This window comes from Anomaloglossus baeobatrachus, chromosome 4, assembly GCF_048569485.1.
Source record: "Anomaloglossus baeobatrachus isolate aAnoBae1 chromosome 4, aAnoBae1.hap1, whole genome shotgun sequence".
In the NCBI taxonomy this organism is placed as follows: domain Eukaryota; kingdom Metazoa; phylum Chordata; class Amphibia; order Anura; family Aromobatidae; genus Anomaloglossus; species Anomaloglossus baeobatrachus.
Window position 1 is genome coordinate 516,247,207 of NC_134356.1, and position 13,346 is coordinate 516,260,552.

The following is a 13,346-nucleotide window of genomic DNA, read 5'->3' on the forward strand; positions in this document are numbered from 1 at the left end:
AAAAGCAGCTCACTGCGGTGTAGCTGCGTTCTGACCCACATCATTGATTCAATGGGAGAGAGAACGCAGCCACACCGCACAAAAGTAGTGACATGCTGCTTTTCTTTCCGCACCGATTTTTGGCATCCAAAACGCTGCGTTTAGAAACGCAGCGTGTGCACTGATTTTTCGGCTTTCTCATACACTTTGCTGGGAAAGCTGAAAGCATGCAATTTGCCACTGAAACGCTGCGGTTCTAAACGCAGCGCTTCCGTGGTAAAAAACGCAACGTGTGCACACAGCCTTACAGCACAAGAACAGTGGATGGATTTTTAAAAATCCCATGCCCACTGTGCTTTCTTTTCTCTGCAGCATAAACTGACCTGCGGTGCGACTTTCAAAGCCGTAGCATGTCAAATTATGCTGTGGAGACGAGAGTGTCCTCTGTGGGGAGAATAGAGCTAGACTCCGTAGCAACCTGAACCCTGATCGTGGGCAGCTGCGCTCTCCTGTGGACAACACTCGCATCTCCGCAGGAGGACTGACACTGCATTCTAGATGCAGTATCGCCAGATTGTGGGCACATAGCCTAAAACTAAGAAATTTGATGCAACAGCAACATCTTTGTGAAGTGCCTGAAAATCCACCACAGCAAGATAAGCATGGATGTCACATGGTTTTTTTTGTAATCCAAGCTGCAAGTGCGTTCAGAACCACCAATGGTCTCTTCCAAGAACCCCCCCCCCCCCCCCCAAAAAAAAAACCCGACTTGTGTAAGTATCAGATACAAAGGCAACTATAGAAAAGTCCCAGGCTCTAGCACTTGAAGAAAAATAAGAAAGGAAAATTAAAAATGAACTATGTAAAATCATTTACCGATTGCCTTTAAATTAGGAATTTGATTAAAAACTTTTTTTTTCTTAAATAAAATGGACCAAACCTGTATCATCAATGCAGACATACGAGATGTATCTAGAGAAAAAAAACATCTAATTTACAGATGTGATTTGCATGTACTATTTATTCTAATTATGTCAAGTTAATAAACATTTTAATACCCCTAAGGCAGCGCCCACATCAGCGGTATTTTGCCGCAAAACCAAATCCGTTACAAACGCGTTTCAGTTCAATTCATTTCCAATTTAATTGCGGCAAGATGCGGTCACGTGAGTCATTCACAACTACATGTGACCGCATCTTGCGCGATTCCATTGGAAATGAATTGAACTGAAACGCATTTGTGACGGATCCGGTTTTGTGGCAAAATCCCGCTGATGAGGTGAGCCCAAGTCTGGTTTTCCACTTTTTGCTGCATATAACAGCAGTTGGTACATTTTTTGTCTGATCTACATTGAAGCACCATTTACTAAGCGCCCACCTTTCTTGATAGGTCTCCATCGCCAGCGTCCTACTTTATGTTGGTATAATTCAGCGCATGACCTGTATAATAGAAACTAAAGATTCTATCCCATGATTTGCTACTTTTGTATTGGGTTGAATATGATAGTGACTGACTATTGGTATGATTGCTTTATATTTGTGATTTAATAGCTGTATTATAGTCACTGGACAATCCTTTGCATCTACACTATATTCACCTGTCAGTAACTACCAGCAGTATTCACATTGGCACATCAAAATTCCCTTCCTATCCAGCCCTGTATAACATCATTTTCTAAAATGAGTAAAAAAAAAAAAAATAATAATAAAAAACAAGCAGTTATTACCTCTCTTTCATATGCAAATTAGGGCCTAGACTAATGGAAGGGGCGTGGTTTCACTAGACTCGTTGGCCCTCTTTCCATGTTATCATTGCGGTTCCTTTAAAATCTTGCCCATGCGTGCGGCTCATTTCAGCAGTGTTGTGGTTAAAGGGAGCCTGTGAGGTCCATTATACACCCAGAAACCACGAGCAGTTCTGGGTGTATATTGCTAATCCAGTAATTTCTAAAGATATTTTACTGTATGCTATTGAGAGAGGGGACTAGTCTTGAGTGTTAGTTCCTTTGGCTAGTCGCCCCCATTAGTATGTTAGTATGCCCCTGTGGGCGTGCTATCATGCTAATGAATGTGCAGCGTCAGAGGATGATCTCCCTCACCTCTCCGCTGCCATTGCATCACACACTGGATTTCGGCTCAGTGTGCATGACCCCGGAGTTTCAGTCATGCGCACTATGAAACCGGGAGTTACATGAACAAACTGAAGTCATGCGCATGACCGAAACTCCAGGGTCGGACGCGAGAGAGGTGAGATCTTCCTGTGACACTGCACATTCATTAGCATGATAGCATACCCACAGGGGCGTACTAACATGCTAATGGGAGCAACTAGCCAGGGGAACGAACACCCAGGGGACTACTTTTTCTTAAGCTCTATTTATCTATACTAGTGTATACAGGGACGGTTAAAGGGAACCTGTCATCAGAAATTTAGCTTTAAACCTAAAAGTTTCCCCCTCTGCAGCTCCTGGGATGCATTCTAGCAAGGATCCTGTACTTTTTGTGCCGCCTGAGACCAAATTAAACACTTTATAAAGTTGTTCCTTTTTGTCTGCAATTCTTGTAAATTCTCCATGGGGGCAGACTCTCTTGCGTCCGTTGCTGTCCCTCCTGCAGATTGACGCCGTCCCCTAATGCTACATTTAATATCTCAGGACGCCGCCCACTGCGCCCGAGGTCCCGTGCATGCGAGGACTGCTGGTGATGTGGTCGCAGGCACGAGAGTATGGGCGGCGCTGTGATTGCACCGCAAGTGCCCGCCCATTATCTCGTGCTCGCCCTTTCCCCTCTGCCTCCAGTGTTCTGCGCAAGCGCTGGCCAAATGACCCGACGTCACCTCCTTCCCATCTTACCCTGCAGCAGGATATAGATGGGAGGAGCGGAGCAGGACACCACAGGCTACGAGGAGACGCGGAGAGGATCTGAGCGACGTACACAGTAAAAAAACATGTAAAATCAAACAAAGACACACATTGTCTTCTGAAAAGTGAAAAGCACTAAACATTTTTTTTTTTTTTTTGTAGCCTGTGGTGTCCTGCTCCGCTCCTCCCATCTATTTCCTGCTGCAGGGCAGGATGGAAAGGAGGTGACGTCGGGTCATCTGGCCAGCGCTTGCGCAGAACACTGGAGGCAGAGGGGAAAGGGCGGGCAAGAGATTATGGGCGGGCACTTGTGATGCAATCACAGCGCCGCCCATAATCTCGTGCCTGCGACCATGTCACCAGCGGTCCTCGCATGCACGGGACCTCGGGCGCAGTGGGCGGTGTCCAGAGATATCAAATGGAGCATTGGGGGACGGCGTCAATCTGCAGGAGGGACAGCAACAGACGCAAGAGAGCCCACCCCCATGGATAATTAACAAGAATTGCAGACAAAAAGGTACAACTTTATAAAGTGTTTAATTTGGTTTCAAAGGGGGCACAAAAAGTCTTGCTAGAATGCAGCCCAGGAGCTGCAGAGGGGGAAACTTTTAGGTTTAAAGCTACATTTTTGATGACAGGTTCCCTTTAAGCAAGTATTACTAATATACACCCAGAACTGCTCGTAGTTCTGGGTACATATTGGACCTGAGCCATAAGCCTATGGAACAAACAAAGAGACTTCAACTTGACCTGGACCAGGTCCTCTCTGCTCTTGTATATGATATTAATGGTCTGTCTAACTGGGCCCCCTATTTATCATCACTGTTCATTTCTCGATCCATGAGTTGTATTCTGTGATCTAAAATATATGTTGGACAGTCTAACAGACTTCTATGTTCTTCATTGCAGTCCTATCTACGCCATTCCTTAATATATACAAGAGCTCTCTATAAATTGATCTGGTTATACAATGATCTCTAACAACTTTTTGCAATACTTTCCACAATGTTTTTGTGTCCAAATCATGAAGGGTTACATGTAACTAGATTTTTACTCATTAACCTTATTACCATTTACTCTGATCTATTACTTGTGATTAGAAGATTGACATCTAATGCCTCTTTTGAGGCAATTTCCTTGTATTTTTGCATAACTACTTTCAGCGCTGCGCTTGTAGCACGTTTAGTGTGTGCAGCTCTCAAACATATTTTGAGCGCGTTTTGTACTATGAGGCTCTACAGTGCAATTCCTTTTTTGGTGATTCGCCCGGTACCAATCAGGGGAATCCCTCTCCTTTGAGCCTGGGTGATGTGTTTTGCCTACAGTGCTATGACCCCTGCGCATTCGCATTGTAAATAGCCTCTAGGCACAATAATTTTACATCGTAGTTGTAACCACACTAGTACTTTATTACTTCAGCGCAACTTTAAGCAATCTATACTGTAATTCTGACTGTTATTCAGAGTTTCCTCCTATTCTGTGTTTGCTGTTGATTTTCTACAACATCGTATGGCTTACGCATGCGCAGTGAGGCATTTCCCACTCGACATTGCTTCTCTTGCGCATGCGCAATAGAGACTTATTCTAATTGACTGGCTTGAACCACGTGATTCAGCCAAGATGGCGGCCGCCATCAGCCCAAGAAAACGCCAAGCCTCCTTTAACAAAACGACACACTGGTAAGCGTTTATCAAATCAATTTTGTTAGTTAAATAGGGCTCACAGTGGATTGTGCTTTGCCCCTCTTTCTCCCCTGAGGAAGCCACTTTTCTAAGTGGCGATACGCGTGGGGTAGGGCAATCACGCCAGAACCCACCCTCACTTTACTTGTGCCTGGTTAGGTAATTGTTTCTATGGGGTTTTATACCTAGCGCTATTTCCTGATGCATCACGATTACCGTTATTTTCTGTAGGTTTGCTAGCCTGTTTATCTTGCTTTGCAATAGATAACCTGAACATCATAGGTTTTGCTCACTATAGGTTCTACCTTAATTTATAATCTATTGGTTCTATCCTCTAGTTCCCTGGACACAGGTGCACCTGTGCTTCCTGGGAACCACTTTATAACAGTGTGTTATTGGGTGTCTATTGCACACTTCGTTTTATACTGTACCTACACTGACATTTGCACTTGCACATTTTTTCCATAATGTGCAGAGTGCATATAACATCTTGTGTGTACATATATTATATTGTACTGGGCTAGCACAAATTTGTTAAACCTACGGTTGATCACCTTGTCTTGAGCTCTCATTACCTTTATATTTGTACCGGTTGTACCTGGGTCATTGATTTTTTTGTCATCTTACGGTATCATATGAGAACGCTTTGCTTCACCCATAGGCGACAACGCTATTATAGAATTTGATGCTTAGGTTAACATAATCTCTTATATTCCCCTACCTACCGGTTTCACTTTTGAGAGGTTCCCTTTGAGTATATTATTTGTTATTATTTTCTCACTAAGGGTTCTGACTTTGAAATGTATGCCTATTTGGCTTTTTTAACTGTTTTTAATGTGCAATTCATGTGTCCCACATTACCAGTGTGGTTGGTAGTGCGGTCTTTATGCCTTTCAATAAAGATTTTTTTGTACCTATTCAACATTTGTTTTTGGTGATCCCTATTTTTGGTATACTTCTTCTCCTGTTCAGGAAATAGATGGGAGGAGCGGAGCAGGCCACTACAGGCTACGAGGAGACTCGGAGAGGATCTGAGCGACGTACACAGTAAAAAAAACATGTAAAATCAAACAAAGACACACATTGTCTTCTGAAAAGTGAAAAGCACTAAACATTTTTTTTTTTTTGGTAGCCTGTGGTGTCCTGCTCCGCTCCTCCCATCTATTTCCTGCTGCAGGGCAGGATGGGAAGGAGGTGACGTCGGGTCATCTGGCCAGCGCTTGCGCAGAACACTGGAGGCAGAGGGGAAAGGGCGGGCACGAGATTATGGGCGGGCACTTGTGATGCAATCACAGCGCTGCCCATAATCTCGTGCCTGCGACCATGTCACCAGCGGTCCTCGCGTGTACGGGACCTCGGGCGCAGTGGGCGGTGTCCAGAGATATGAAATGGAGCATTGGGGGACGGCGTCAATCTGCAGGAGGGACAGCAACGGACGCAAGAGAGCCCACCCCCATGGATAATTAACAAGAATTGCAGACAAAAAGGTACAACTTTATAAGGTGTTTAATTTGGTTTCAAAGGGGGCACAAAAAGTACAGGATCCTTGCTAGAATGCATCCCAGGAGCTGCAGAGGGGGAAACTTTTAGGTTTAAAGCTACATTTCTGATGACAGGTTCCCTTTAAGCAAGTATTACTAATATACACCCAGAACTGCTCGTGGTTCTGGGTACATATTGGACCTGACAAGTTCCCTTTAACATTTTAGGACTCATGTTCTTTTCAAAAGGAGTTATCTGGGACCTCGGTGTTTTTCTTGATGCGATGACAGACCATTAGCTTCTAACGACATGCCTGTTCTTCCCTGCAACAATCTGTCCTAGCTCAGAGCCAGGGCCGTATTTACCATTAGGCACCCGTGGTCCGGTGCCTAGGGCGGCAGATTTTGAGGGGCGGCACCTTCTGGCAGCAAAAAAAAAAAAAAAAAAAAAAAATTTTTTTTTTTTTTTTTACTGCTGAGCACAGGGAGCTGATTGACCCTGGAACTGCCGGCGCCTGCACTTCCGGGGTCACAGGCAAATCAGCTCCTTCCTCTGTGCTGCGTCCACTGCTGTGTGGACATCACATGCAGAGCTCACAGCAGGACGCCGCGGATGACGCTGTGATGGAAGCCGGTGTCAGAAGAGGATACTCACGTGAGCCAGGAAGATGGCGGCGGGCACTGGAGCAGGTAAGTGGATTCATAAGGAGTGTGGGAGTGTCTCTAATGCAGACCGGAGATCTGCGCATGCGGGGGGGGGAGGCGGCAAAGGCTAATACTGGAGGGAGGCAGAGGCTGAGACTGGGGGGAGGCTGGAGGGAGGCAGAGGCTGAGACTGGGGGGGAGGCTGGAGGGAGGCAGAGGCTGAGACTGGAGGGAGGCAGAGGCTGAGACTGGGGGGAGGCTGGAGGGAGGCAGAGGCTGAGACTGGAGAGAGGCAGAGGCTGAGACTGGGGGGAGGCTGGAGGGAGGCAGAGGCTGAGACTGGGGGAGGCTGGAGGGAGGCAGAGACTGGGGGGAGGCTGGAGGGAGGCAGAGGCTGAGACTGGGGGGGAGGCTGGAGGGAGGCAGAGACTGGGGGGAGGCTGGAGGGAGGCAGAGGCTGAGACTGGGGGGAGGCTGGAGAGAGGCAGAGGCTGAGACTGGGGGGAGGCTGGAGAGAGGCAGAGGCTGAGACTGGGGGGAGGCTGGAGGGAGGCAGAGACTGGGGGGAGGCTGGAGGGAGGCAGAGGCTGAGACTGGGGGAGGCTGGAGGGAGGCAGAGACTGGGGGAAGGCTGGCGGGAGGCAGAGGCAGAGACTGGGGGGAGGCTGGAGGGAGGCAGAGACTGGGGGGAGGCTGGAGGGAGGCAGAGACTGGGGGGAGGCTGGAGGGAGGCAGAGACTGGGGGGAGGCTGGAGGGAGGCAGAGACTGGGGGGAGGATGGAGGGAGGCAGAGACTGGGGGGAGGCTGGAGGGAGGCAGAGGCAGAGACTGGGGGGAGGCTGGAGGGAGGCAGAGACTGGGGGGAGGCTGGAGAGAGGCAGAGGCTGAGACAGGGGGGAGGCTGGAGGGAGGCAGAGGCAGAGACTGGGGGGAGGCTGGAGGGAGGCAGAGACTGGGGGGAGGCTGGAGGGAGGCAGAGACTGTGGGGAGGCTGGAGGGAGGCAGAGGCAGAGACTGGGGGGAGGCTGGAGGGCGGCAGAGACTGGGGGGAGGCTGGAGGGAGGCAGAGGCTGATACTGGGGGGAGGCTGGAGGGAGGCAGAGACTGGGGGGAGGCTGGAGGGAGGCAGAGGCAGAGACTGGGGGGAGGCTGGAGGGAGGCAGAGGCAGAGACTGGGGGGAGGCTGGAGGGAGGCAGAGGCAGAGACTTGGGGGAGGCTGGAGGGAGGCAGAGGCTGGGACTGAGGGGAGGCTGGAGGGAGGCTGAGGCTGAGACTGGGGTGAGGCTGGAGGAAGGCTGAGACTGGGGTGAGGCTGGAAAGAGGCTGAGACTGGGGGGAGGCTGGAGGGAGGCTGAGACTGGAGGGAGGCAGAAGCTGAGACTGGGGGGAGGCTGAGACTGGGGGGAGGCTGGAGGGAGACTGAGGCTGAGACTGGGGGGAGGCTGGAGGGAGGCTGAGGCTGAGACTGGAGGGAGGCTGAGGCTGAGACTTGAGGGAGGCTGAGGCTGAGACTTGAGGGAGGCTGAGACTTGAGGGAGGCTGAGGCTGAGACTTGAGGGAGGCTGAGGCGGAGACTGGGGCAGGCTGAGGCTGGGGGGAGGCAAAGGCTGAGACTGGGGTAGAGAGGCTGATGCTGAGGGAAGATAGAGGCTGATGCTGGGGGAGAGAGGCTGCTGCTGGGGGAGTGGGAGAGAGGGGCTAATGCTAGAGACAGAGGACAAGGGATGATGGATAGTGCAATGACAAAATCGATTGGGTGGGGGGAGTGTAAGGACTCAGAATAAGAGGGGGCAGCATTGGGAGCTCATTGTGAAGAAGGGGCAGCATGTGTGGGATCAGTATGGAGTGGAGCAATGTAGGGGAGTCAATATCAAGAGTGGGGTAGTGTGTGTGGGGGGGGTCTCAGCATAAGCGTTAGTGTGGTGGTCTTAGCATGAGTGGGGCAACATGAAGGTCTCATTATGGAAAAGAGGAAGGCAGCATTAGGAGCTCATGGAGAGGGACAGCATGCATGGGACATTGTGAGAAGGGGGCAGCATGCATGGGACACTGAGGAGGGGGCAGCATGCTTGGGACACTGTGAGGAGGGGGCAGCATGCATGGGACACTGTGAGGAGAGGGCAGCATGCATGGGACACTGAGGAGGGGGCAGCATGCATTGGACATTGTGAGGAGGGAGCAGCATGCATGGGACATTGTGAGGAGGGAGCAGCATGCATGAGACACTGTGAGGAGGGGGCAGCATGCATGAGACACTGTGAGGAGGGGGCAGCATGCATGGGACATTTTGAGGAGGGAGCAGCATGCATGGGACATTGTGAGGAGGGAGCATCAAGCATGAGACATTGTGAGGAGAGAGCAGCATGCATGGGACATTGTGAGGAGGGGGCAGCATGCAAGGGACATTGTGAGGAGGGGGCAGCATGCATGGGACATTGTGAGGAGGGGGCAGCATGCATGGGACATTGTGAGGAGGGGGCAGCATGCATGGGACATTGTGAGGCGGAGCAGCATGCATGAGACATTGTGAGGAGGGGGCAGCATGCATGGGACATTGTGAGGAGGGGGCAGCATGCATGGGACATTGTCCTCACATCATGCTGCTCCCTCCTCACAATATACAGATCATATTTCATAATTGAGGAAGGTGTGGTGCATATACAGTAGTTTATAAGGGAGGGCAGTGTGTAGTTTATTAGGGGCAGTGTGACAGTCACAGTATATAAGTGGGGACGGTGTGGTGGGAATATTTTATACTCATGCTATGTTTTGATGTGCCTGTGGTGATTCCCATTGGGGGGGGGGGGTTAGTTTCTTATTGATACTTTTTAAAGTGTGCTACAGAGTAGATCTGCCTTAAACAGATGTCGTGTGCGAAAACTCAGTTTTTACGTTGTCACTAAGGGGCGCGACCACTTAAAGTGCCTAGGGCAGCATGAAGGCAAAATACAGCCCTGCTCAGAGCGCTCATGGACACTCCTGCCAATGCTTCTCCTGCTTCATGTGACGTCACAGCAACAGAGCAGCTCCTCCTCTTCTGCCCTTTTCATGGGCCGTCACATCCAAGGTCATGTTGATTGACAACCAGCTCCCTGCCACCTCACTGCCAGGAGCCAGCTGTCAATCAACATGATGTTGGATGCACAATCAAGGGAGGAGACCGGAAGAAAAAGTGCCGCATTGTTGACATGAGGTACAGAACATACATGTGGTTAGAAACCTCCTGCGGATAAGTTCTTAGCCCCTTCACAAGGTGGGGGAACTAAAAAAAAAAAAAAGTCCCATATACCCTCCTTAAATCTTATACTTCTATTAATGGCAACATACGTTTTTAATCTGAAGTGAGGGTATCCCTAAAATATGCATTATTTATATAGACTATCAAATCAATTTACATGGATTATTTAAAGTAGTGTTAGTGCACAGTGTTTTTTCTCCAGCTTTTTGTATGATGGTAATATTGCAAGACTCGTTAAAGGGAGCAAGTCAGACACAAAAAAAGCTGGCCTGTACTGGGGTACAACACAACCCTGGCTTCATCATCACTATGCTCAAGACAACTGAGCTATCCACATGACGACTCATTAAAAAGAGTGACACCAACTTAAAGTGTAGATTTTTTATTTATTATGCGTACTTATATAGCGCAATTAATTCCATAGTGCTTTACATACATGACTGTCCCAATTAGGGCTCACAAGCCAAGTTCCTTATCAGTTTGTCTTTGGAATGTGGGAGTAAACCCATACAAATCTAGCACACTTTGTCCTTGGTTGGATATAAACCCAGGACCCCAGAGCTGCAAGACTGCAGTGCTAACTACTGAGCCACTGTTTGATCTGTCCTAGGTGGTATCCGTTCTGTGAGCCGTTTGTGGCTTACCCTCCTTGTGAAGTGTGTCAATGACTGCCTTCTGGACATCTGTCAAGTCAGCAGTCTTCCCCCATGATTGTGTAGCCTACTGAATCAGACTAGGGGACCATTTTAAATGCTTAGGAAGCCTTTTCAGCTATTTTGTGGTAATCATTCTAATTTTCTGAGATGACTTGGGTTGTCATTGGCTGTAAGCCATAATCATCAACATTAACAGAAATAAACACTTGAAAGAGATCACTCCATTTGTAATGACGCTATATAATATAGTTGTGCGCAAATGTTTACATACCCCGGCAGATTTTTTTGCTTTCTTGGCCTTTTTTCAGAGAATAGGAATAAGGGTACTTTCACACTTGCGTTGGACGGCTTCCGTTGCTATCCGCAGCCTTGAGGAATTACAGTAACCGTTGCAGGAAACAGTTATATTCCTCATAGTCTTCTATTAGCTACGGATAACAACGGATGGTCTTGCATTGCATCCGCCCTGCGGCGCATCAGTTGTTTTGACGCTGACCGTCAGTGACAGTCGGGCGGATGGAACGCTGCATGTAGCGTTTTTCTGCACTTGGCGGAGTGTCAAAAAAACGCAACCTGCAGGATTCCGTCGGCGTCCCTTGTTTTTATAATGGACGCCTATGGTGGCGGATTCCGTTAGAATCCGTCATTTGACGGATTCAGTTAACGCATCCGTCTTTACACAACTGCGCATGCTCAGATGTGTAAAGTCAAGGAAAAAAAACAACCTATAACGGATTGCGTTATTTTGTACGATCCGTAGCATCCGTTATGCCACTATATGCAACGCATCCGTTGCATCCGTCACACAACGCAATGCTACGGATCCCGTCCAACGCAAGTGTGAAACTAGCCTAACACAAAATCTTTTTTCCCTCTCATGGTTAGTGGTTGGGTGAAGCCATTTATTGTCAAACTGTTTCTCTTTTTTAAATCATAATGACAACTAAAAAGATCCAAATGACCCTGATCAAAAGTTCACATACTCCAGTTCTTATTACCGTGTATTGCCCCTTCTAACATCAAAGACCACTTGAAATCTTTTGTGCTAGTTTTGGATGAGGCACTTTCTTTAATCAGTTGGTAAAGCTGCCCATTCTTCTTGGCAAAAAACCTCCAGTTTCTGTAAATTCCTGGGCTTTCTTGCATGAACTGCGCGGCTGAGTTCTCCCCAGAGTGGCTCAATGATAGTCTCCTGACCGCACTGAGATTACCACTCCAGAACCTTCACTTTGTTCTGCTGTAGCTAATGACAGGTCGACTTGGCCTTGTGTTTTGGATCGTTGTCATGTTGGAACGTCCAAGTACGTCCTATACGCACCTTCCGGACTGATGAGTGCAAATTTGCCGCCAGTATTTGCTGATAATGTGCTACATTCATCTTCCTTCAACTTTGACCAAGTTTCCTGTGCCTTTGTAGCTCACACATCCCCACATCAGAGATCCACCTCCATACTTTTACAGTAGGAATGGTGTTCCTTTCATCATAGGCTTTTTTAACACCTCTCCAAATAGAACGTTTATGGCTGTGACTATTTATTTTGGTCCATCACTGCAAATTACCTTGTTCCAGAAGCTTGGAGGCTTGTCTCTGGTCAACTATCTTTTCCTGTAGATCCATTGAATATTATTTTGCTGTCAGTGGCTGGATGAAAGATGCAAGAGTCTGTCTGGATCCCAGAAACTCCCTCAGCTTTTATGCACACACAATGATTACAAGCAAACAGGTACCAGGTAAGGTTGTTACTTTTATTAGCCATTCAAAGCCATGTGTGTCAACTTCTTTGCATGTTATCAGGCCAAAATCACCAGGGTACGTGAACTTTTGATCAAGGTCTTTTATGATTTAAAAAACAAAAAAGCAAAAAACACTGCCAACCACTGACCATGATCTGGGAAAAAAAAAAAAAAAAAAAAAAAAAAAGGTCAAGAAAGCAAAAACAAATCTGCCAGTGTGTGTAGCCTTTTGAGCACAACTGTATAAGTGTTCCCCTTTTTGTATTGAATTACTGAAATAAACTTTTGAGGATATTCTAAATTTATTGAGATGCACTTTTACTTCCCCCTCCTCCTGGGGTATCCTCAGTAGTGCTTCAAGGAGGTAAATTCAAAAATGTAGGCATGATGATACAGCAATTTAGTACATTATAGGTGGGGGATTCTTCAAGATGGCCATTTTGTTTATCATGATCAAAAGTTCACTGGAGTAAAATGTGCCAAATACATGAGGGGGCAGCCACTTCATGATTTTCACACATCTTCCAGGGTGCAGTGAGCTCGAGTAAGAAAATGTATCCTAGTAATGGCATGAAGTATGATTATGCTAGAAATGTACTCCACTTATCATAAATTATAGTACATCTTTTGGGTCACATTAGGCCAGAGCCTAGGGCGGCATAAAAGGGCTAAAAGTTGACAAATTTTGTGCAAATTATATGTTGAAAAAAAAAAATGACACAGGTTGCCTGGTTTTAAGTGAATAATTAGTTTCCTCCTTTGCTTTCGCCGATAAAAAATAATAAAGTAGAACTGTTCCAAGAGAACAAGATGCAAAGTAAGAGGGAACAAAAAATGACAAAGTGAAGAAGAAAAAAAAAAATAAAAAAAAAATCAGTAGGAAAGTGAAATGTGCACCAAAGTTAGAGTGTATGTAACATGGTTCACCTGTTGAGAGCGGATAATAGTCTAAATCCCGGCGGTTTCTCTTCACTCCAGGTAGCAGGCTGCCTTCAGAGACAGAAGTGAGGAGGGGGAGAGGAACAAACGGTTCACATCAGTTAAAATTCCAATAGAAAAAAAAAATAGT

General features: G+C 47.4%; 1 protein-coding gene across 3 annotated transcripts in view; it reads right to left on the reverse strand.

Annotated features, from left to right (window-relative positions):
- The window catches only part of CRTC3 (CREB regulated transcription coactivator 3), a 191,417-nt gene that overhangs the window by 67,559 nt on the left and 110,512 nt on the right, over positions 1–13,346 (reverse strand). For 2 of the 3 annotated variants that reach the window (XM_075345865.1, XM_075345863.1), the window contains exon 5: positions 13,205–13,267. The exons of the other annotated variant lie outside the window; for it this stretch is intronic. In XM_075345865.1, the coding sequence (XP_075201980.1) occupies positions 13,205–13,267 (63 nt within the window). The remainder of the gene's footprint in view (positions 1–13,204; positions 13,268–13,346) is intronic. 3 annotated transcript variants of the gene reach the window in all.